Here is a 24578-nt window from a genome sequence, read left to right as displayed (position 1 = left end):
CACAGCTACTGCTCCACAGGTCCCAGAGAAGGACACTGTCTACCTGTGGGCACCTCCAAAGAGCTCCACCTGCGTCTGAACTGCACGCTGTCCTACCTACTTGCCATAGGTCAAGTGTCCTGTGGCGCCCCAGGAAGGGGTGCCCAGAGGGGCTCCGACGGAGGCCTTGGGCATGTGTTCCACACCGAGGGATGGACACCTACTTCTGGCTCTGCCCACCCCAGCCCACGCTGATGTTAACCGTGGTCCTTCACAGTCCCATTCTCATATAGACCCTGCAGGTCTGGGCTCATGCCATGGCATGCTTACGGCATGTGGGGCCGCTGAACCAGGGCCACTCAGCCCAGCGTCAGGACAGATCCTCACATGCTGCCTGTGGCTCTCGGTCCGGTGAAAGGAGGGCACGTAGTACCTGAGGGGCCGGGACTACACCAGGGCCAGGTTCGGGGTTTCTGGGTCTGGGAGCAATTGAGCTTGTCCAGTTCCTCTGGAACCCAGGATCTGACCTGGGGCCCCAAGAAGAAGCTCTTCTCCACTGTAGCCTGGAACCAGCCTGCCTGGGCTGGTGAGAGTCCACAGCAAGTGGCCAGAAGTCGGAAATGACAGAGGGGTGTGGCAGCCCCAATCACCCTGTTTCACCCAAATACCAGGGTTACAGGGCTCCTTGGAGTGGGATGTTAGAGAATCTGGGCCTTTCTCTTCCATAGCCCATCCCACTTCAGAAGACCCTGCTAACCAGAGCCCTCTGGCCCTGTCTGCTGCCCCTTCCCTAGGCCAGAGCTCTGACTCAGGGAGCCGCGGAGAGCCTGCGTAGAGAAGGGCAGGTGAGTTGATTGCGTTTTACCCCGAAGGCCATGTGACCCTGTCACCAGCCGTTGCTGACTCATCACTGGGACATGTGAGCCACTGGACATCCCGTGGCGCCACGAGAGCCTCAGCCTTCTGGCAGGGGAGGGCACCATTCCCTGGGGACAGCACGGGCCTTAGCAGGGTCTGAGGGACCCTGGCATTATCTTCCCGCCACGTTCCTCACAGACTGGCTCCTCGGCACCAGGCTCCCACCTCCAGAGGGGTCCCACCCTGGGGCCCCACAGGCTGGCCTTACCTGGCAGCCAGGGGTCAGTAGTTCCTGGGCATGGTCTTCTGTCAGCCACAGTGGGGATCCCCAGCTTCTGGAATGTTCTCTTCCTCTTCTCTGGGTCTGATGTGGCCTATGTTCCACCTAGCAGGTGTCCCAATACAGGCCAATAACCTGTCCTGTAGCACTGGTCTGACCACCACGTTCTGTGTGTATGTGGGGTGGGCGTGTTCTTCCAGAAGTCGCTGTCTGAGACAGGTGTGAGTTCTTGGGGTGTGCACGCCCAGGCAGGTATATTTATACCCTCCAGGTCATGGTGGCCAGGGGTGTGGCCCTGGGCCTCAGCGATTGGCTGGCCTCTCCTCCTTCCCTGGCGTGCCAGGCACTGGCAGGCAGGGAGCCGGGGAGGGCCAGGCCAACGGGGTCTGGAGTCAGCACAGACCTCTGCAGCTTTGGCGGTCCAGGTTTGGTGCTCAGATGAAGACCCTCTCCCTTTGGCAAGCAAGTCTGCCTGTCCTGTCCTGGGTTGCTACTACCCTGGCTCTCACAGAGCTGCCCAGAAGGGACCCTCCCCCGAGTCTGAGGAGCACTCAGTTATAACCCAGCTTCTACCAGCACCGTCAACCCGTACCCCCCCCCCCCGGCTCCTACCAGCACCGTCAACCTGTACCCCCCCCAGCTTCTACCACCACCGTCAACCCGTACCCCCCCCCGGCTCCTACCAGCACCGTCAACCCGTACCCCCCCCCCCCGGCTTCTACCAGCACCGTCAACCCGTACCCCCCCCCCCGGCTCCTACCAGCACCGTCAACCCGTACCCCCCCCCCGGCTTCTACCACCACCGTCAACCCGTACCCCCCCGCCCCCCGGCTTCTACCACCACCATCAACCCGTACCCCCCCCGGCTTCTACCACCACCATCAACCCGTACCCCCCCCCCGGCTTCTACCAGCACCATCAACCTGTACCCCCCCCCCCCGGCTTCTACCAGCACCATCAACCCGTACCCCCCCCCGGCTTCTACCACCACCGTCAACCAGTACCCCCCCCCCCGGCTTCTACCAGCACCATCAACCCGTACCCCCCCCCGGCTTCTACCAGCACCGTCAACCCGTACCCCCCCCCCGGCTTCTACCACCACCGTCAACCAGTACCCCCCCCCGGCTTCTACCAGCACCGTCAACCCATACCCCCCCCGGCTCCTACCAGCACTGTCAACCCATACCCCCCCCCCTGGCTTCTACCACCACCATCAACCCGTACCCCCCCCCCAGCTTCTACCAGCACCATCAACCTGTACCCCCCCCCAGCTTCTACCACCACCATCAACCTGTACCTCCCCCCGGCTTCTACCACCACCATCAACCCGTACCCCCCCCAGCTTCTACCAGCACCGTCAACCCGTACCCCCCCCAGCTTCTACCAGCACCGTCAACCCGTACCCCCCCCAGCTTCTACCACCACCGTCAACCCGTACCCCCCCCGCCCCCCAGCTTCTACCACCACCATCAACCCGTACCCCCCCCAGCTTCTACCAGCACCATCAACCTGTACCCCCCCAGCTTCTACCACCACCGTCAACCCGTACCCCCCCCCCGGCTTCTACTAGCACCGTCAACCCGTACCCCTCCCTGGCTTCTACCACCACCATCAACCCGTACCCCCCCCCGGCTTCTACCAGCACCGTCAACCCATACCCCCCCCCAGCTTCTACCAGCACCATCAACCCGTACCCCCCCCCCGGCTTCTACCACCACCATCAACCCGTACCCCCCCCCGCTCCCTCCTCTACTACCTTGCCAACATGCTCTCACGTGTGTCCCCAAGATTCTCAGAGCCCCAACTCTGGCTTAGCCCTGAGGCAGCTCCCTGCCCCGGGGTCCGGGAAGAGGGCGTGAGGGGCAGAGTCAGCCTCAGGGGCAGGGGCAGGATCACGTTAAGGCCTTGGGCTTGTGCGAGGTGAGTCCTTCTAGGACAGTGTCCATTATACACTGTGGGGCGGGGACCAGGTCCCGAGCAGTCTCCCAACCTAGTCAGGGCCTGGAAAGCTTGTGGGGCCCCAGCAGATCATGGGGTGGAGGTGGAAGGCGCGGCCCCCGCAGGCAGCTCAGGCAGCCCCGGCCCTCTGCAGCGCAGGCTGTGTTCCTGCTGACCGGCCTCAGCTTCATTCAAGGAGCTTTGCCTTTCTCACCCTCTGCCGTCAGGCCCGTCTGGCCCCTACTTGAGGCTTCTTTGCCTGCTGGCCGAGCATAGAGCACACTGAGGTCCTGATCTGAGCTCACACTGGGCCCGTTGGGAGGGGGCCAGGCCCCAGTCAGGGGACCGAGGAAACCTCTCGTAAGGTAAGTGGCCTTGCGAGCCAGCGGCTGCCAGTCCCATGAGGCTACCGGGACTGCAGCCACCTCCACCCACAGGAGGGATCCTAGGGTGGGGGGTGGGGGGATCCTGTGCCCCACAGAGCAGCCTCAGACACCCGCCCGTCTGAAGTCATTCTGTGTCCAGGGTCGAGATTCCTAGATGTGAGAAACTCGAGGAACCCTTGAGTTGGCGATGCCCTATCAGAAGGAGCCCCTGAGCTTGGAGAGGGATAGAGGTCTTCTGAGGGTTGAAGGGAGGGAGGACCAAGAAGGGGCCCAGAGAAGAGGTAGGGGTCGGGAAGAGTAGATGGAGGCCAGGCCAGCGAGTGGTCTGAGGAGCATGACTCCGAGTCACATGCTGCCTCCAGGAAAGGCCTTGAATCCTGGCTCCTCTGGACACATCCTTCAGAGGACTCCTGGAAATACAGGAGCGCTGAGGTCACCGAGCCAACCCAGTGACCAGTCAGTGCCCAGGGGCTGGTATGTCATGGGGCCTTAGGAATGTGCTAGGTGGTGGGTGGGGCCTGCCTTCCTCCAGTCCAGGCCTCTGCTCTGGGAGAGGCGAGGACTTGAGGAGGCTCAGGAGGGCAGCAGAGGAACGGGCCCACCAATTCCCAGGGCAGCAAGTAGAGCCCCCTGGCCCCCATCCAAACTCGCAAGCAGCAGGCAACCGGGAGTCCAAGTGAGCGACGATGTGGCTAACAGCGTGGGAGCAAGCGGCCAGCCTTGCTCCCACTCTCCGCCCCCACCGCACTGGGAAGGCTTTCTGGATGAGACCCAAATGCCCTGAGGTAGGTTGGCCACAGAAGGTGCCTCTGGCCAGGTGGGACTAGAGCACGGCCTCCCAGCAACCATCACGTCCAGAGCTGTGGATGGCCGCGGCCGTGTTCCCTGGAAATGCCGTGGGGAGACCGGGGTCCGGGACCCGAGCCTGGCCCCTGCGTCTGCTGCCCGTGTGCGTCTTCTGCTGTTCCATGCTCCCTGTGGAGGGCTGGCTGCACACATCCTCTGCTGGCCCCCAGAAGGAATTCTTTCCTGCAAGCGTAGCTTCATCTAGCTGGACAAAAGCTGCTTTCCCCGTGGGTACATGTGAGGAGGCAGAATCTGGTGGGCTCTGGGTGGGAGACACCTTTGGTGGCCTCAGGCCATCTTAGGGACAGCTCTGGGCGTGGCCGCCCACCTTCCGGTCAACACCATTCCTCTGTACCTACCAGGGAGAGTAAGGGCCCCAAAGACCCATCGCACGGCTCAGGCTGAGTCCTCTCCCCGGTGCCAGCTCCAGTGCAGGCTCCTGCAGGGCTCCCCAGACCCTGACTTGTTCCTTGTGCCGCTGCAGGCCCGCTCCTGGCTGGCCTGTCCCGTGTGTGGGCTGTGGGCCCTGCACAGTGCTGCTTACCTCTGAGGTAAAGGAATGAGGGATGGGACTGCACTGTGGGGAAGGGCATGGAGACTGGAGTGACCCTGGGTTTCTAGTCCGGGCCACAGGGTGGAGACTACATGATGGGGTCCTCTGACCCCCCTCCCCAGAACGGGGCTGGCAGTGCCACACTGCCTTCTGGCTGCAGCCAGTGTCTCTTCCTGCCTCCTCCCATCAGGCATCACACTGGAGAGCCCCAGTTCCCACTGGTCTCAAGGCCCCTCATTCAGCCTCAACAGAGTACAGTGGACCTACAGGTGGCTGGAATGGGAGGTGCCTGCAGAGGGATGCTGGGTTAGTCTCTGCGTGGCCGCTTCTTACATCCTGCCTCTAGGGTGCGGTCCTTGGCCCCAGAACAAGGGCTGTGAAGATGCCCCTTTATGGGCTATGGCTGCTGGTTTACAGCTTCCTTCTGAGGGTCGGCAGGGGCTTTGTGGTCTGCAGGCTCTCACCTGGGTTAGTCAATCACTGTAGAAAAGTGTCCAGAGCACCTACACCCATCTTGGGTCCTCAGGGGCGTGGCTGCCCCTTGCACAAGGCAGCTTGGGACTGCCACCAGGGTGATGTCCCAGGGAGGGAGGAGCCACATTTGGGGGAGGGTCCATGGCAGAGGGTACACTTGGAGGTGGGCTGGGGCCCCTCATCGGGTGCCAGCTGATGTGAGTGTCCTTGATCTTGCCGGAGGACCCTTGTATACACACACACACCTTTGCTGGTCCTGAGTACGGACCCTTCACACACACACACACACACACACACACCTTTACTGGTCCCTGAGACCCTTCTCCACACACACACACACACACACACCTTTGCTGGTCCCTGAGCACGGACCCTTCACACACACACACACACACACACACACACACACACCCCTACACACCTTTCCTGGTCCCTGAGGCCCTTCTACACACACACACACACCCCTTTCCTGGTCCCTGAGCACGGCAGACCATGGGGAGGGGCTCCAAGTCCTCAGTCTCATGGACCACTGCTCTCTCAAGCCACACCCAGCCACACAGATGTCTCCATGGTGAGCACAAGCCCTGACCAGTTTATTTTATCCAAGTTTAGATTGGCCTGAGCTGCTGGTGCTGCGCAAGCGGCCCACTCAAGCCTGAGAGAAGTTTCATCAGTGCCAACAACGGTGTGAACAGGACGGGCTAAGGCTACACAGGCATCCCAAGGCTAGGGGCCTGCGGCTCTTCTATGGCCTGGGGCCAGTCAGAGCAGACCCAGCAAGGACTCAGACGTGGAGGTCCTAGGGTGGACACGTCACGGCAGGTGCCCGCGTGGTGTCTGCTGGCTGGGGTCTGTCCACTGGACCAGCAGCTGGCTGACGGCTTCTGGGAATTTCTGCGTAACACAAACGGGGAAATCGATTCTGAGCTCCTTCAAACGTGCACGCCAGCCGTGGGGGTCTCAGGTTCTGGTTCTGTGGATGATCTGGGAGCCGTCTGTCTCTGCTGGTTCCCAGATCATGTCCTCTTCATTGGCTGAGCCTGGCCTCACCCCTCCTGGAAGGGTCTGTGAGGGCCACTTGGCCTGTGGCTGCTGAGCTCTCGCAGATGCCGAGCAGTGGTGGCCCCCAGAAGCTGTGTGGGTCTCCGCCGTTTGGATCAGGTCTGTGTTTTGGCTGTAGCTGCTAGGACCTTATGTTTCTACTCAGGGGTCCAGTTCCCCAAACGCCTTCCTCCCACGCCCCACGATCTGGTCTCCCAGCATAAGCGGGTGGCAGGACCTCATGGTCCAGGGACCCTCTGTCTCTGGAAGCCTATTCTGGCCTGTCCCAAAAGTCACAGGCAACACTGGCCCTTTGGTGTGCTGGGCTCATCTGAACCCACTGCTGCAGGATGGAGTCTCGGCTGGCCTCCAGGTTAGACGTTGCTGATACGGGACTCTGCTGCAGAGAGGGCAGAGGGGTCCCTGGATCTTTCTGGGGGCCTCTCGCGTCTGACGTATCGTGGCTTCCTCACTGAAACAGGGTCAGAAATAGGCTGGGTCAGAGCTCGTAGAAGCCTGGAAAGCAGCCTGGAAAGCTAGCTCAGAGCTAGCATGGACCTGTTTACTTTGACCAAGAGGAAGGAAAATGCTCGTTCCCCTGGGCCTAGCTGTGCAAAGGGCAGAGGCCCTGGAAGCCCAGTTATCTTGTCAGACCCTTGGGCCCAGCACCTGAGCCTGGACCAGGACACGGCCATCCCTAAAGACAGAGCCACGGTCATACCTACATTTTGCATTGCACACCATTGCTGGATGGTGTCCCCCCAAACCAGGACCACACATCAGCTCTGGAGCCTAGGAACTGGAAGGCCGGTGCAGATGTGGAAGATGTCCTGGGTTAGCCAGGCAGGCCATCAATCTGAGGTCCCAGACACTGACCTGCGTATCTGGGGACAGACAACCCCACAGGAATGGGACACTGCTTTTACCTGAGGACTGTGGCGGGGGGATCATTGCAGCCTTGAAAAGAGAAAAGCAGAGAGAACAATGGTGAGCTGGCACGGGCACATGCAGGCTCGCAGCTCAGCCCAGCCGGCCAGGGCTACTTACGGCTTCACCAGGCTGCAGGACAGGGGCTGGGGAGGAAGAAAATGGCTCATTACCTGAAGTCCTGCACCCTCCTCAGCCCTGGGTAGGGTCTAGCGGGGGGGCAGAGGCTTCACCCAGTCCAGACTGACTCCTGCTCCCCACCTCTGCCCAGTGGTACCTCAGCCTGGCCAGCTGCTCTGCTGTATTTCTTTTTTTTCTTTTTTTTTTTGGTCGGTCGTGGGGCTTGAACTCTGGGCCTGGGCGCTGTCCTTCAGCTCTTCAGCTCAAGGCGAGCGCTCTACCACTTGAGCTACAGCGCCACTTCCGGTTTTCTGGTGGTTTATTGGAGATAGGAGTCTCACAGTCTTTCCTGCCCAGGCTGGCTTTGAACCGTGATCCTCAGATCTCAGTCTCCTGAGTAGCTAGGATTACAGGCGTGAGCCACCAGCGCCCGGCTTCTGCTGTATTTCTTGCCTGTAGACCCCAAGTGGCAGGGGCCTGGCCACAGCCACTCAGCTGCAGCAGCCCTGGAAGGTACCCAGCTTTGGCTGAGGGTAAACGGAGTGGCTCTGTGCAGGCAGGTCGGGTATTCTGAACACTTGAGAACCACCAAAGGCCTTTGGTGCAGCCTGAGCTGCCCTGGGAACGGTATGGGAAGGGATTCCCTACACCCTTTGGCCTCAGGAACCCCCAGGGCTGTGGAGCCAGCTGGCTTCTTCGTCCCTGGTGCCCTGGCCTCCACGAGCCCACAGACCACTGAGGGTACTAGTCATGCTGGGCAGGTGAGGAAGCCGGGGTGGGATCTTCCCATGCCCAGCTGGGCAGGTACCAGGCGGTGACCCTGAAGAGCCATCCTAGTGCTGGCTGGGACCCCACGCTGCAGGGGCCAGCCGTAGACACTCAGCTACTGTGTCTCTGAAGGAACCGTGCATTGGCTGAGGGTGGAGAGGGGCTCGCTGTGCCCCACTGTGCCTTCCAGGTACAACCCCCACCCCTGAGAGGGGACAGACCCTGGGTAGAAGTACCTCTGTCTTTTTTGTAGAAGACCCTGGGGAGCTTGCTGGACCGCTTGAGGTAGAAGAAGCCAGCCACAGAGAGAATGAGGCCTGCGCTGATGAGAAACGTCCCCAGGAAAAGGGACACTGCCACGTATGTTCCTCCTGTAAGCAAACCAATGGATGCAGGCGCAAACCTAGGGCTTGGGGACAGGGCAGCTGGGGCGCCTTGCTGCCCCCCAAGGCCCCAGCAGGGTTGGCCACAGGTTGGTGTGAGGGCCCTGTCCCGGGGCTCGGCTCCTCTGTCGGGCTAGCAGGCCTGGCCATGGGGCAGGGGATACTTTCCACCCACTCCTGGCCCAGGAAATTCCTGAACCCAGAAGCACCAGGTCACGGGCTCCCTGTCAGACTCTGTCCAGACTCCTCAGCATGTCTGCGGGCTGGAGCCGCCCCTGCCCATTCCCCTTGCTGAGGCCAGGCCAGGCTGGTGGTGGAAGGCTCTGCCGGCTGACCACTCTGACCGCTGACCGGTGAGACGCCCTCCTCACTTGCAAACGCATGGCCTTGCTGTGTCTGTCTGGCACGGCACCCCAGGAGACCACTGTCTGAATGGCATGAGCCCACACACTGCTGCTCTGGGCAGCACGTCTCTCCCCACGGCCCGGCTGGGTCATGGGCCGGGCCCTCCCTGGAGTTGGCGCGTACTTTCTGGGAGAGGAAGGCCAGGCCTTTTCAGAACAGGTCCAGCATCATGCCAAAGGCTGAGAGGCTGGGTGATGTGGCCTCTGCTGTGACTTCAGCCGAGGTGCCAAGCCCCAGAGCTGGGTTCTATTTCCTTGTGTCTCCTTGGCCTGCACTCCATCTCTAGACCAGGCTTCTCACTGAGCCATTCTCCCTACCCCAGCCCTCCAGGCCCCACGCTCCATCCCAGCTACGCCCCACACGCCTTGCTCTGGCAGGCATCTAGGAAAGGGAAGGGGCTGTGTCTTCCACTGAGGCCAGGCCCTGCAAGAGCCACTTGGGATGGCTCAGGGCGGCCTCCTGACCCCCAGAGGTCCTGAAGGGACTCAATCACTGGGGCTAGACTGTCCAGAGGAGGCAAAGGCCAACAAGCAGCCCTTCTGAGACCAGAAAGTAGCGAGCCCAGTGACATGTCAGCATATACTCCAATCAAGCCAAAAGATGCCAGGCTCCGGGGCCACTGGCCTCTGCCTGCCATTCCATGACCTTGGCTGCCTGCAGAACCCTGACCTGGCGAGCCCCAGTATTCCCGGTCAGCACCGGCACCCGCTGTAACTCACAAGTCCCGGGACCCAGGCAGAAGCCCAGCTCTGGCCTGGTATGCTGAGACTTACCCACATGCGGCCGCCCAGGCGTCCCTGTGCTCCTGTTCATGGGCAGTTGTGCTCCCTGGCCAGTGGCTGTGGGAGAGCAGAAGGGAGTGGAGGCCTGGGCTCCACCAGGGCCTCAGTGAGGAGCCCACATGCTACCTAAACAGTCATCCCTCACTGGAGGTGAGAGCAAGTGACCCACGGGGAGCAGCCCTCCCCACGGCTGTCCCTAGGGAGCACTCCCCCTCCCCCACGGCTGTCCCTAGGGAGCACTCCCCCTCCCCACGGCTGTCCCTAGGGAGCACTCCTCCTCCCCCACGGCTGTCCCTAGGGAGCACTCCCCCTCCCCCACAGCTGTCCCTAGGGAGCACTCCCCCTCCCCCACAGCTGTCCCTAGGGAGCACTCCCCCTCCCCCACAGCTGTCCCTAGGGAGCACTCCCCCTCCCCCACGGCTGTCCCTAGGGAGCACTCCCCCTCCCCCACGGCTGTCCCTAGGGAGCACTCCCCCTCCCCCACGGCTGTCCCTAGGGAGCACTCCCCCTCCCCCACAGCTGTCCCTAGGGAGCACTCCCCCTCCCCCACGGCTGTCCCTAGGGAGCACTCAGCCCTCCCCCACAGCTGTCCCTAGGGAGCACTCCCCCTCCCCCACAGCTGTCCCTAGGGAGCACTCCCCCTCCCCCACGGCTGTCCCTAGGGAGCACTCCCCCTCCCCCACGGCTGTCCCTAGGGAGCACTCCTCCTCCCCCACGGCTGTCCCTAGGGAGCACTCCCCCTCCCCCATGGCTGTCCCTAGGGAGCACTCCCCCTCCCCCACGGCTGTCCCTAGGGAGCACTCAGCCCTCCCCCATGGCTGTCCCTAGGGAGCACTCCCCCTCCCCCACGGCTGTGCCTAGGGAGCACTCCCCCTCCCCCACGGCTGTCCCTAGGGAGCACTCCCCCTCCCCCACAGCTGTCCCTAGGGAGCACTCCCCCTCCCCCACGGCTGTCCCTAGGGAGCACTCCCCCTCCCCCACGGCTGTCCCTAGGGAGCACTCCCCCTCCTCCACGGCTGTCCCTAGGGAGCACTCCCCCTCCCCCACGGCTGTCCCTAGGGAGCACTCCTCCTCCCCCACGGCTGTCCCTAGGGAGCACTCCCCCTCCCCCATGGCTGTCCCTAGGGAGCACTCCCCCTCCCCCACAGCTGTCCCTAGGGAGCACTCCCCCTCCCCCACGGCTGTCCCTAGGGAGCACTCAGCCCTCCCCCATGGCTGTCCCTAGGGAGCACTCCCCCTCCCCCACGGCTGTGCCTAGGGAGCACTCTCCCTCCCCCACGGCTGTCCCTAGGGAGCACTCCCCCTCCCCCACAGCTGTCCCTAGGGAGCACTCCCCCTCCCCCACGGCTGTCCCTAGGGAGCACTCCCCCTCCCCCATGGCTGTCCCTAGGGAGCACTCCCCCTCCCCCACAGCTGTCCCTAGGGAGCACTCCCCCTCCCCCACGGCTGTCCCTAGGGAGCACTCAGCCCTCCCCCATGGCTGTCCCTAGGGAGCACTCCCCCTCCCCCACGGCTGTGCCTAGGGAGCACTCCTCCTCCCCCATGGCTGTCCCTAGGGAGCACTCCCCCTCCCCCATGGCTGTCCCTAGGGAGCACTCCCCCTCCCCCACGGCTGTGCCTAGGGAGCACTCTCCCTCCCCCACGGCTGTCCCTAGGGAGCACTCCCCCTCCCCCACAGCTGTCCCTAGGGAGCACTCCCCCTCCCCCACAGCTGTCCCTAGGGAGCACTCCCCCTCCCCCACGGCTGTCCCTAGGGAGCACTCCCCCTCCCCCATGGCTGTCCCTAGGGAGCACTCCCCCTCCCCCATGGCTGTGCCTAGGGAGCACTCCCCCTCCCCCACAGCTGTCCCTAGGGAGCACTCCCCCTCCCCCACGGCTGCGCCTAGGGAGCACTCCCCCCTCCCCCACAGCTGTCCCTAGGGGAGCACTCCCCCTCCCCCACGGCTGTGCCTAGGGAGCACTCAGCCCTCCCCCACGGCTGTCCCTAGGGAGCACTCCCCCTCCCCCATGGCTGTCCCTAGGGAGCACTCCCCCTCCCCCACAGCTGTCCCTAGGGAGCTCTCCCCCTCCCCCATGGCTGTCCCTAGGGAGCACTCCCCCTCCCCCACAGCTGTCCCTAGGGGAGCACTCCCCCTCCCCCATGGCTCTCCCTAGGGAGCACTCCCCCTCCCCCACAGCTGTCCCTAGGGGAGCACTCAGGAAGACAGCTCTTGGAGGCTGCCAGTGCTCTGGGCAGGTGGGTCCCTACTATGTGGGGACAAGGACAGAAGCCCCCTCAGTTTCACCCCAAGCTAGAGCTGAGGACCCCTGAGGCACCGGGCGGCTGGGTGGAAACATACAGCTTCTGCACTCGGAGCTGTTGTAGGCTAGGAGGGTCCCATTCTGGCATCGCACACAGCTGGTGGTCCCGTCGGCATTCCAGTGCCGGTAGCAGCCTGCACCGAGAAGAGACGTTATTTCCAGCCAGCACAATTCAGGCCATCCATCGTCTCCCAGGAGCTTTCCTGTAGTCAGTTTATAAGGTAACAACTTAAAAACACAAACGTGTTCCAGAAGTTTGGACAGAACAGACTCCAATTCCAGAAAAAGAAACAAACCCAACAGGAAGCAGATCAAGCCCCACACCTGGGGTTCTTGTGGCTAACACTAAGGTGGTGATGTCTTAGAAGACCATTCAGAAGCTTATGACAGCAACTGAAATTAACAGATGCTATGTCGGGCCTGGCTTCCACTGCCTGCCACCCTGGCCTCATCCACCACAGCCTTGCCCAAGGTACAAAGAAACCACCCTGGCTCAGGTGGGCTATGTGGACAGAGGGGTATGACCCTCCATCCATCGGCCACCTCTGCAGCGGGAGGTGGTCTTTGCAGGATCACGCTGTATCCCAGATGGGCATTACCTCCTGAGCCTGCCAGGGGCTCTGCTGGCCAGGACTTTAGAGACAGCTGTTTCTAACTGGACAGGTTACCCTGAAGACCAGGAAATAACATCTTTACTTTTGTTTTTGGATGGTACCAGGGTTTCATCTTAGGACTACTTGAGTTATAGCTCCAGCCCTTTGTGTCCTGCTTGTTTCTGAGATAGGGTCTGACTTTTTGCTGCAGCTTTCTGTAGCCACAGTCCTCCATTCTCAACCTCCCGTGTGCTGGAATAACAGACACACAACTGTGCCTAGCTCTTGGCTGAGACGGGTCTTGAAAACCGTTAGCCAAGGTGCTAGGATTACCGATGTGAGCCCCAGCTCTTATAACACCTTTACTTCTTTCCAACGTCCTCAACATCTTCCCACACACAATGGCTGGCAGATTCACACATCATCCACGTTGACTGTGGATGTCTCCCCCCAGCCCCCCCCAGCTGTAATGACCTACACCACCTCCAGACACTACTGGACCTCCTGGGGTAGCCCCTCCTATGCTGTACCCCAAGCCAGGCCTCCTCCCAGCACCCCAGCCTGTGCTGCTCCCAGCCCTTCTGGTCCAGGTGGTCCTTACCATTTCAGTAGGAGCAGGAGGGCGATACCTCGTGGGACTAGGGGGTGGGCGGCTGGTCTGGAGTCTGCTTACCTGGGCCACACAGGCCGGTGCCTGTGCAGGTGGTATTGACCTCTATGCAACACTCGAGCTGCTGGACCTGGAGGAAGATGTGGTGAGGGAAGCTTGTGCCACGGAAGCACTGATCACAGTGGTGTAGGACCCTCAGCTCTGCTTCCTTCCTGCATCAGGTGACACCACTCCAACTGGGCCAGGAGCCTCACCCCTAATGGAACCCTTGGTATGGACAGGCCCCAAGAAAACATCAGCCCTGGAAAGATCTAAGTCCAAGGGAGGCTGACATAGGGCTGTGTCTTCTTGTAAGACCCTGACTATGGTCCCATTGCATCCCATGAGTCACTGTCCCCCATCCCTCCCATGGGCCCATGGGACAATGGGGTCTGTACCCTGTAGGGCAGTGTCCAGGGAGTGTTTGCTAACTGAATAAACCACTAAGCATGGAGCCAAGCTCTGTTTGGGCATATACCACACTAGGCACTGGGCCTCTGTGTGTGTGTGGGGGGGGGTACACGCGCGCGTGTGCATGCGCACGCTTTTGTTTCTGAAGACACAGGGACAAAAAGGATACAAATGGACTGGCCCTGTGAGGTCCCCAGCTCGCAACCATGCGATCACACCTTCTGTGTGCTCTCCCTTCCTCAGAAAGGCCCTTCTTGCCCAAACCTGAGCACAAACACACAGGCGTACATTTCTCTGGACTCCATTTCCTATGGAGGCTTCTGGGTCATGCAAAACTTAAACGTGCTACTTTTCTTTGTTACGAAGTACCTTAGTATGAATCTACAATGGCTGAAAAAAAAATCTCTCCTTGCTTACAAAGGTGAAGTGTCCTGCCCCACCTACAGCGGCCCTGCATTTGTGGGGTCTGTCCCTCTGTGGGGGTGGCTAGAGACCTTTCTTCATGTGGTCTCCAGCCTCCAACTCTCACCTTGTAGGTCACAGGCAGCTCAGGGTGGGGCATTCCAACCCGTGGAACTATTTGTATTAGTCACCTACAAAAAGGTCCGCCTGTTAAGCTTGCTGCTGTACATACAAGAACCTCCTTCATGGGAAAGGTCACATATTTCTAATTCATGATAAAACCCAAGTACACTGGAAGGCCCACACCAAATGTCCAGCCTGCACCCTAACTAAGGGTTCAGAACCCCCATAAAGTACTTCCCAGTCCAGTCCTGAGGGGCTTCTCGGTGTTCTCTGAAATTAAAGGCATCATCTGTTGTGGTTTACAGCTTGGCCCCAAAGAAAGGCCCTAGCCAGATGAGTGTCTTAGGGCGCCAACTCACACCCTTGGCCCCTGCCACACCAGCGTCGGTGCCGGCCATGCGGCACACTGACCGCAGGGCTGCAGAAGCCTCACGTGGGAGTAGGGTGCTTGCAGGGCGAGCTCAGTGTGTGTTTTCATCACAGTTAGGGTTCTGCTTCTTCTGTTTGGTTTCGTTTTGGTTGGTCTGTTTGAGAAAAGGTCTCATACTGGAACCCAGTCTGGCCTCAGCCTTCCCTCAACCTCCTGAGTGCTACAGGCATGCACCAACATGCTTGTTACTTCTATTTCTCCTGACCTGAGTTTGGCGAATAGTGGGGGTAGCTAAGGAATGCAGGGGCGTGCGTGCTATCATGGGAGGGTTCACCCCTGCACGGCCCAGCCCTTGCACTAGCCTAGGCCTACCACCCCACTCTACAGGGCCCGCACCCCAACCTGGCTCATCATTCATAGCTTCTGGCATCGTTCCTTCCAGACCCAAAGCTCAGCACACTGCAGTGTCACTGGGTTGGCAGACCCCCTTCTGGTGAGAGCGAGGATGCCCCACTAAGAGAACCCTGAAGACACCACGGCGTGTCTGAGCAAGCAGCAAGCAGGCAGGCAGCTCCAGGATGCAAGCAGCCCAGAGCGTGGCTTTCAGAGATACTTGGCAGAGAAACTTTGAAAGGCAAAGCAGAACAGGACCTGACATCTCTGACCCGAGGCTGGGTGTGAGTGACTCACCAGGCCTGGTGGGGGCGGGGGGCTTGCTGCCTCTGCGAGGGCTCCAGCCGGACCTCCCGCTGCTGGCCACACAAATGAGCAGCAGGGAGAGGCACTAACCTTGCTTTCTGTAGACTTATCGGTGACTCCAACTAGGAGGCCAGCCAGAAGCACGACGTGTTTCAGTGCCATGCCTGGGGCTCTGCTGGTAAGCTGAGAAGAGCAGGGTCTGCATGAAAGACGAGTACCATGCCAAGATCTGGGTGTGGAAGGGCCTTGCCTGAGAGGGGATGGGGCAGTGGCACAGAGGGAAGACCATGCGGGAGGGAAAGGCGTGGCCAAAACGGTAGTAGGTGCCGTCAGAGCATCCTTACCTGCCCCTCCTGGAGGAGAGCTGCAGACATCAGCCCTCACGCCCCCGGTGCTCAGGGTTCTGCTGAGCCATACAGCACTCACAGGCCTGGCAGCCACACCCTGTGGCCCATGGTCCAAGGTAGAAGAATCAAAGAGGAGGAGGGAGGCTCGCTGCTGGGGACAGCTTCCCAGGGTGAGTGGTATTTCCTCCAACCGCTGGACACTCAGGGCCCTGGAAGCAAAGCCACACGCCTCTGATTGCCCAGGGCACAGGTCCACGGGTCCTCGTAAGCTCTAATCACATCTTATTTATTTATTTATCTATCACCAGTCCTGGGGCTTGAACTCAGGGCCTGGGCACTGTACCTGAGCTTTTTTTGCTCAAGGCTCTAGCACTCTACCACTTGATCCACAGTGACACTTCCAGCTTTTTCTGTTTACATGATATTGAGGAATCAAACCCAGGGCTTCACGCATGCTAGGCTAGTACTCTTACCACTGAGCCACACTCCCAGGCCTTACTTCCATCTTTTAATACAGGTATTCAGTTTAATAAATTGTGTGTGTGTGTGTGTGTTTGCATGCACGCGCACGCGTGCATGCGTGTGTGTGTGTGTGTGTGTGTGTGTGTGTGTGTGTGTGTGTGTGTGTTGTTTCTGGGACTTGACCACTGGGCTTGGACTCTGTCCCTGAGTTTTCATGCTCAAGGCTAATAATGTTCTATCACTTGAGCCACAGCTCCATTTCTAGCTTTTTGTGGCTAACTGGAGATAAGAGTCTCATGGACTTTCCTGCCTGGGCTGGCTTTGAACCATGATCCTTAGATCTCAGTCTCCTGAGTAGCTAGGATTACAGACGTGAGCCACTGATACCTAGCCTAATAAACTGTTATACTTGTGTAACTATCAATGAAATACTTTTAAAAGATATATGAAAATTATCTTCTGGGGCTGGCAATGTGGCTTACTGGTAGACTGTTTGCCCAGTATGCATGAAGCCCTGGGTTCAATTCCTCAGTACCACATAAGCAGACAAAGCTGGAAGTGGCATTGTGGCTCAAGTGTTCAAGTGCTAGTCTTAAGCAAAAGAAGCTCAGGGCTAGTGTCCAGGCCCTGAGTCCAAGCCCCAGGACAGGTAAAAAAGAAGTTACTACTATTACTTTTTTTTTTGGTCGGTCATGGGGGTTTGAACTCTGGGCCTGGGCGCTGTCCCTCAGCTCTTCAGCTCAAGGCAAGAGCTCTACCACTTGAGCCACAGAGCCACTTCCAGTTTTCTGGTGGTTTATTGGAGATAAGAATCTCATGGACTTTGCTGCTGGGCTGGCTTTGAAATCACAAACCTGAGCTACTCAGCCTCCTGAGTAGCTAGAATTATAGGCATGAGCCAACAGCACCCAGCAAATTATTGTTTTCAAAAAATTTTTTCGTCGCCTGTAGGGCTTGAACTCTGGGCCCGGGCACTGTCTCTGAGCTCTTTGGCTCAAGGTGAGCCCTCTACGACTTGAGCCACAGCTCCACTTCCACTTTTCTGGTGGTTTACTAGAGATCAGAGTCTCATAGACTTTCCTACCCCAGCTGGCTTTGAATCAAGATTGTTAGATCTCAGCCTCCTGAGTAACTAGGATTACAGGTGTGAGCCAACCAGTGCCCAGCAGAAGTTATCTTTTGAAATGAAAAAATATTCATACTATTAGATAGCACTAGATAGTAACAAAAAATGTAAAGTGACATATATACACATTAATATATAAGTATAATGGTACCAGGAATGTCAATAAACTGTTGTCTTTGAATGGGTGGCATTATAGTAAATTTTAAAAATTAATTATGGTGCCAGTCCTAGAACTTGAACTCAGGAACTGTACTGTCCCTGAGCGCTTTCGTTGAGCTAGCACTCTTATCACTTGGCCACATCTCCACTTCCAGCCTTTTGGTGGTTAATTGGAGATAAAAGTCTTGCTGGGCATTGGTGGCTCATGCCTGTAATTCTAGCTAGACAGGAGGCTGAGATCTGATGTTTGTGGTTCAAAGCCAGCCTGGGCAGGAAAGCTGTAAGACTTTTATCTACAATTAACCATGAGAAAACTGGAAGTGGTGCTATGGCTCAAAGTAGTAGTCTTAAGTGAAAAGCTCAGGGACAGTGCTCAGGTCCTGAGTTCAAGCCCATGACCAAGCGAAAAAAAAAAGGCTAATGGGATTTTCCTTCTTGGGCTGGCTTTGAACTGGTATCCTCAGATCTCAGCCTTCTAAGCAGCTAAGATTACAGGCATGAGCCACAGGTGCCCCAGCTTTTACTATTTTATTTCTGAATTGGCATACATTCATAATAACAGGGGATTTAGTTGTGATATTTCCATACCTATCATCTTCTGGTTTTGTTTTCTGAGAGAAGGTCTCACTATGTTGCCCACAATGGCCTTGAACTCACAATGCTGTCTCCATCTCCTACATGCTAGGATTACAGCTAAGTATCACCACACCTGGCTATTTGTACAGGTTTTTTTTGTGTTAAACAAATTTCTGTCAACTTGCAAGGTGGCATTCACCAATCAGTCCCAATTTCTGACCATGAATGTTACCTCTCAGAAGACTTTTTACTTGACAAAGCAGCGACAGCATGGCAGCGGCAGGCCTGCCGGGGTGGCGTGGTTCTGAGGACACAGCACAGGCCCCTGCTTCACCTGCAAGCGGGGTCTTACAGGAAAGGAGACGTGTCAGCCTCAGGCTGGGGAAGAGGAACTATGCGCTCTGGCCCCTTGGGGATGAGCAATGAGGGCTCAGGAGGACACAGGTTCTAGTTCCAGACAGGAATCTCTCTTATCATCCACTGTATGCTAGATTCGCCAAAGTGACCACACTGCATGTGTAGGAGGTGGTGCTCAGGCCTGTAGAACAGTATTTTTTGGGGTTGGGAGTGGGGGGTTGGTCATGGGGCTTGAACTCTGGGCCTGGGCACTGTCCGTCGGCTCTTCAGCTCAAGGTGAGTATGTATTTTCATTTCTCTTGGGTAGACTAGATTGCAGTGGTTCAATCACAAGGAGGTACATGTTTAATTCTCTGTGAAGCTGCCATTTTGGGGGGATGGGGGTGGGGAGCTGGTCATGGCCTGAACTCTGGACCTGTCCCTTGGCTCTTCAGCTCAAGGCTAGCGCTCTACCACTTGAGCTACAATGCCACTTCCATTTTTTTCTGCTTATGAGCCACCTTCCCAGCCCCCAATATTTTTGTTTGTATTAAGTGGTCGTAGTGGGGTTTGAATTCAGGATCTCCAACTTGGTACTACTGTTGGGCCATGCCTCCAGTCCTGTTTTTCACTTTTTTTCCAGTCCTGGGAGTTGAACTCGGGGCCTGGGCACTGTCCCTGAGCTTCTTTTGCTCAAGGCTAGCATTCTACCACTTGAGCCACAGAGCTTCTGGCTTTTTCTGTATATGTGGTGCTGAGGAATGGAACCCAGGGCTTCATGCACGCTAGGCAAGCGCTCTACCACTGAGCCACCTTCCCGGCCCCTCCAATTGTTATTTTTAGGATAGGGTCTCACTTCCCTTCCTGTGTACACCTGAAACACAATTTACCTACTTTATGGTTCCTGCTGGAATCATAGGTGCCTGCTACCATGTCCAGCTTCCCTTTGTGGAAATGGAGTATCACACTTTTCTGCCCAGGCTGGCCTAGAAACAAGAAACCCATTCAGCAATGGGTTAAATAAAAAGGGGTCTCACAAAGTTCTCTGCCCAGGGTGTCCTTGAACTGCAGTCCTCCTGATCTCAGTCTCCCAAGTAGCTATGTAAGAGACAACCTAAAAGCTGCTTTTGCTGGGTAACCATTCCCCCAACCAGGCCTCTGTGTCCTTCAATCTGAGCTATCCCCTTTTGTAGCCACTGTACCATCACATTGGTCTGCAGAACACAGGATTCACCAATGAGCATCTTGTAACAAAAGGCAAACTGCTTCTCAAACAGACAACACCATCTTCTCATCTTGAAGAGAATAGCCCAATGCTACAGACCACCACCAGGCCTGCCAGGCCTTCACAGTCAAGCTGAGCTAACAGCCAACCAGGCCACACCTCCGACTGATACTGTTTTAATTACACATACCTTTCTCCTCCACCACCCCCAAGTTTCCCTATTTAACCTCAGGCCAATGTCTTTACCTCCTGAAGTTGGCTGAAGATGTATGGAAGTACTGCCTACCCATGGCTGCCATGTAATTAAATCTCTTTCTCTGCCCTACATTGTGTCTTTTTATTTGGCATTTGGGAGCAAATGGTTAGATCTAACAAGGGACTCCTAGACTGTGGGCCTGGAGTCTAAAATCCCAGTGACAGACATGGTTACTGGCATGAAGCACTAGTGTGTGGCAGAAGCTGCCACACTTCCACAACAGTGATACCTTCTGCTTCTCTACCAGCAGAGCAGGGAAACTCAGCTGTTTGACACCCTTGCCAACACTTGGAATTTATTAGTGGGTGTGCTATGGTATCTTGCTGTTACAATGTGCATTTCCCTAATGAATGCTGATTTCTTTTCATGTGCTCATCACCATTTCTAAGTCTTTCTATGTGTGCCAATATTTTCTCCCATTCCATCACTTTCCTTTTCATTTTAGTTTTCTGTTTTGTTTTGCTTTTTGGGACAGGGTCTTGCTATGTAGCCCAGGCTGGGTGTGAATGTGCAATTTTCCTGCTTCAGCCTCCCAGTGCTAGAATTATAGGACAGCAAATGTTTCAGTGTTTATTACTTTTTGCTTTATAGTTCTTGCTTTTTGTGATCTAAGAACTAATTGACCTCAAATCACTATGATTTTCTGTTTTCTCCTGGAAGCATCAGTTTTAACTTTTTTTTTTTTTAATTGCAACTCTAGAGTTATTCTCCAATGATCAACTGCACATGACAACGTTCTTAGTAAATACCGGGCTCATAAGGGAATTCTTTGCATTCACTACAGAGTTAAAACAAATTTCTGCTAGAAGGCCAACAATTCTAGTACTATAGGAGTTGGTGTGACAACGGTGGTTGAAAATAAATAAAAAGTTAAAATCTCCCCTTATAAAAATATATGTCCTTAGGCCAGGTGCCAATGACTCACAGCTGTAATCCTGGCTACTCAGGAGGCTGAGATCTGAGGATGTGATTAAAACCCAGCCAGGGGGCTGGGAAGGTGTCTCAGTGGTAGAGCGCTTGCCTTGCATGCCTGAGGCCCTAGGTTCAATTCCTCAGCACCACATAAGCAAAAAGAAAGAAGCCGGAAGTGGCACTGTGGCTCAAGTGGTAGAGCGCTAGCCTTGAGCTGAAGAGCTGAGGGACAGCACCCAGGCCCAGAGTCCAGGCCTCATGCCCAGACCCAAAAATAAATAAATAAATAAAACCCAGCCAGGGCAGGAAAGCGCATGAGATGCTTCTCATCTCTAATTAACAAAAAGAAAAAAAAAAAAAAAGGCCAGAAGTAGAGTTGCAGTTCAAAGTGGAGAGCTGGAGTAAAGAAAGAAAAGTTTTAACTTTTTAAAAGTAACTTTTTTTTTTCCCTGTCGGTCATGGGGCTTGAACTCTGGGCCTGGGCACTGTCCAACTCTTCAGCTCAGGGAAAGCACTCTACCATTTGAGCCACAGCACCACTTCCAGCTTTCTGGTGATTAATTGGAGATAAGAGTTTCATGAACTTTCCTGCCCTTGCTGGCTTTGAAAGATGATCCTCAGATCTTAGCCTCCTGAGGAGCTAGGATTACAGGCGTGAGCCACTGGTGCCCGGCTTAGTTAACTTTCAAGATTTTAGTTATTTTTGTGCATGGTGTAAAGTTAACGTTCATTTTCTCCATCTCCAATTTTTACTTTTCTTTCCATGTTGATTTATATAGACACCTGTGTTAAAATCAATTGGCTGTAGCACCAGAGGGATCTGCTTCTGGACTTTCATTCTGCTCGATTCATATCCGTGTCTGGCCTTTGCCAAGCTCTGACTCCACTGTTTGACACTGTTGACACTGTAAGTGGTGCTTAACACCAGGTCTTAGGCCCTGCTTTCCATAGTAGCTTTGGCTGCTCTAGGTCATGTGTATTCATATTTGAGTCACCTTCCAACTTCTACAAAAATGTCTTGCTGGAATTCTGACTCAGACAACTGACCTTGAGCAATGTTGAGTCTAATATGCTATAAACATGCTGTTTCATTTCTTTACATCATCCTTTACATCATCTTCCATTTCTCATAGCAAAGTTCTGAATTTTCACTGAAGAGGTCTTGCACATCTTTTGTTAAACCTATTACTATTTTTTGGTATTATTATAAATACAAAAAAATTTCTGTATAAACACAAACTATTACTTAATAGCTTGCTGCTAGTATACAACAGAAGCTGCTAATATACAACAGAAGAGTCCATTTTTGTACATTAATCTTGATTTCTGAGGTCTTATTTTTTATCCACTTAACTGCTCCAGCATATTTGGTAATCTTGGCATTTTCTGTGATCATGTCATCTGTAAATACATGTTTGCTCATCACCAGTCTTTCTAAGATTAATTTGCTTTTCTCTTGCTTTACTACAGTGGTGAGGACTTCTAGCATAATGCAGGACAAAAATGGTGAAGGGTGTCATCTTGTTTGGGGTTGGGTGGATCAAGTGCTCATCTCACTGCTTAGTATGACATCGGGGTCAGTCTTTCACAGATGTCTTTTGTCAGACTGATAAAGTTTCCTTCTATTCCTAATTTGCTGAGAGTTTTTTCTCCTTAACCAGGGAAGGATTTTAAGAGCTCCTTAGTACTTTCCCTGATCTCCTCTGAGGTGGTCTAGTCAGGAGTTAGCACTCTCTCAAAGGCGTTTTCTGCGTCTATTAGAGCGATCCTAAGGCTTCCCCTGCTTTAATGTGATCACACTTCCTCGTTTATCACTATCTTGTAAGTTCTAGCCAAAGCAATAAAGAAAACAAAGTAAGTCAAAAAGACTGAAAAATCAGGACAGCACCCGGACCCTGAGTTCAAGCCCCAGGATGGATGGATGGACGGACGGACGGGCACACACGCTGAAAAGGAAGAAGTAAAACTATCCCAACGCAGATCTGACCGCTTCCCTGGTGAATCCTAAGGAAGCTTCAAAAAAGTGCCAGGCCGGGCGAGCCGCGCGCCGGTGGCTCGCGCCTGGCATCCTGGCTGCTCGGGAGGCTGAGACCTGAGGATCGCGGTTCAAAGCCGGCCCGGGCGCGACCCATCTCCAGTAAGCCACCCCAAGCCCGGAAGTGGCGCTGCGGCTCCAGCGGGAGAACGCCGGAAACGGCTGAGCGCGCGCCCGGGCCGAGTTCAAGCCCAGGGCGCGCGCAGGCGCACAGCCGAGCTCGACATCTCCAGACATAATAGGACTGGGCAGTGAAGACTCCGCTCCGGAAAGAGCCGTGGGCGAGGCGCCCGCGCCGCCCCGCGCCCCGCGCCCGCACTGGCAGCCCGGCGCCCCGCGCCCGCACTGGCAGCCCGGCGCCCCGCGCCCCGCGCCCGCACTGGCAGCCCCGCGCCCCGCATTGGCAGCCCCGCGCCCGCACTGGCAGCCCGGCGCCCCGCGCCCCGCACTGGCAGCCCGGCGCCCCGCGCCCCGCACTGGCAGCCCCGCGCCCCGCGCCCCGCACTGGCAGCCCCGCGCCCCGCGCCCCGCACTGGCAGCCCGGCGCCCCGCGCCCCGCACTGGCAGCCCCGCGCCCCGCACTGGCAGCCCCGCGCCCCGCGCCCCGCACTGGCAGCCCCGCGCCCCGCGCTGGCAGCCCCACGCCCCGCGCCCCGCACTGGCAGCCCCGCGCCCCGCGCCCCGCACCGGCAGCCCGGCGCCCCGCGCCCGCACTGGCAGCCCCGCGCCCCGCGCTGGCAGCCCCGCGCCCCGCACTGGCAGCCCGGCGCCCCGCGCCCCGCGCCCGCACTGGCCCCGCGCCCCGCGCCCCGCACTGGCAGCCCCGCGCCCCGCGCCCCGCACTGGCAGCCCCGCGCCCCGCGCCCGCACTGGCAGCCCCGCGCCCCGCGCCCCGCACTGGCAGCCCCGCGCCCCGCGCCCCGCACTGGCAGCCCCGCGCCCCGCGCCCGCACTGGCAGCCCGGCGCCCCGCGCTCCGTGCCCCGCGCCCCGCGCCCGCACTGGCAGCCCGGCGCCCCGCGCCCCGCGCCCCGCACTGGCAGCCCGGCGCCCCGCGCTCCGTGCCCCGCGCCCCGCGCCCGCACTGGCAGCCCGGCGCCCCGCGCCCCGCGCCCGCACTGGCAGCCCGGCGCCCCGCGCCCCGCGCCCCGCACTGGCAGCCCGGCGCCCCGCGCTCCGTGCCCCGCGCCCCGCGCCCCGCACTGGCAGCCCCGCGCCCCGCGCCCCGCGCCCCGCACTGGCAGCCCCGCGCCCCGCGCCCCGCGCCCCGCACTGGCAGCCCCGCGCCCCGCGCCCGCACTGGCAGCCCGGCGCCCCGCGCCCCGCGCCCCGCGCCCGCACTGGCAGCCCGGCGCCCCGCGCCCCGCGCCCGCACAGGCAGCCCGGCGGGGCGGCCAGCCGCTCTCCACGGGAATCGCTCCCCGGCCGTCCGTCCCGCCGCGCCTCCCCGCGGCCAGCCGGCCCCCGGGGGCGCCGCCCGTCCCGCCGGGCCGCAGGCGGACCCGCCCGTCAGGACGACCACCCCGCCCGCAGCCTCGGCCCGGCCCCTCCCGGTCCCAGCCTTCACTCACCCCGCGTTCCGTGGGTTCTTCTTTCGTAACCCCCGCTCAGCGGGCTGCCGGACACGCTCCTGGGACTTGTAGTCTCCCCACCGCCCCAGTCCGGGCGCGCGTCCCACATCCAAACTACAACTCCCGGCGGCCCCCCCAAGAGGCTACCCCTCCCCTCAGGGGGAGTCACTCGAGACTCTCGCGAGGTAGAAGGGGTGCGCGGGCGATGCATGCTGGGAAACGTAGTCTGCGTCTGCCTGTCTTCGGGCAGTGGGAAGCGGGAGAGGACTCCGTTCCCCAGAATCCC

At 58.0% G+C, this 24578-nt stretch overlaps 1 protein-coding gene across 2 annotated transcripts; it reads right to left on the bottom strand.

Annotated features, from left to right (window-relative positions):
- Window positions 1–5920: 5920 nt before the first annotated feature.
- Window positions 5921–24367, bottom strand: CUNH1orf159 (chromosome unknown C1orf159 homolog). Of its 2 annotated transcripts, XM_042701973.1 has the most exons (12): window positions 24293–24367; window positions 19189–19280; window positions 18191–18305; window positions 15633–15844; window positions 15379–15487; window positions 13308–13374; window positions 12080–12175; window positions 9732–9797; window positions 8407–8541; window positions 7403–7428; window positions 7282–7312; window positions 5921–6827 (listed from the first exon to the last, which is right to left on the bottom strand). In XM_042701973.1, exons 5-12 carry the CDS (start codon window positions 15448–15450, stop codon window positions 6730–6732), a joined length of 591 nt encoding a protein of 196 aa, XP_042557907.1. In that variant the 5' UTR covers window positions 15451–15487; window positions 15633–15844; window positions 18191–18305; window positions 19189–19280; window positions 24293–24367; the 3' UTR covers window positions 5921–6729. The 2 variants fall into 2 exon arrangements, with proteins under 2 accessions (XP_042557907.1, XP_042557908.1); XM_042701974.1 differs by lacking the exons at window positions 18191–18305; window positions 19189–19280; window positions 24293–24367 and having other exon boundaries at window positions 15379–15460; window positions 15633–15687.
- Window positions 24368–24578: the final 211 nt, after the last annotated feature.

Source organism: Dipodomys spectabilis, unplaced genomic scaffold, assembly GCF_019054845.1.
Source record: "Dipodomys spectabilis isolate Male_0828 unplaced genomic scaffold, ASM1905484v1 ptg000299l, whole genome shotgun sequence".
In the NCBI taxonomy this organism is placed as follows: domain Eukaryota; kingdom Metazoa; phylum Chordata; class Mammalia; order Rodentia; family Heteromyidae; genus Dipodomys; species Dipodomys spectabilis.
This window is presented reverse-complemented; position numbering and strand designations above follow the sequence as displayed.

What these genes read in the sequence shown, in the direction of transcription:
- CUNH1orf159 (XM_042701973.1), bottom strand. Translation starts at nt 15,450, where the DNA reads ATGGCACTGAAACACGTCGTGCTTCTGGCTGGCCTCCTAGTTGGAGTC. An exon ending in CACCGGCCTGTGTGGCCCAG is followed by an intron (nt 12,176 to 13,307) that starts GTAAGCAGACTC and finishes TTCTCGGTGCAG; the next exon opens with GCTGCTACCGGCACTGGAAT. An exon ending in CTTCTACAAAAAAGACAGAG is followed by an intron (nt 7,429 to 8,406) that starts GTACTTCTACCC and finishes CTTCCTCCCCAG; the next exon opens with CCCCTGTCCTGCAGCCTGGT.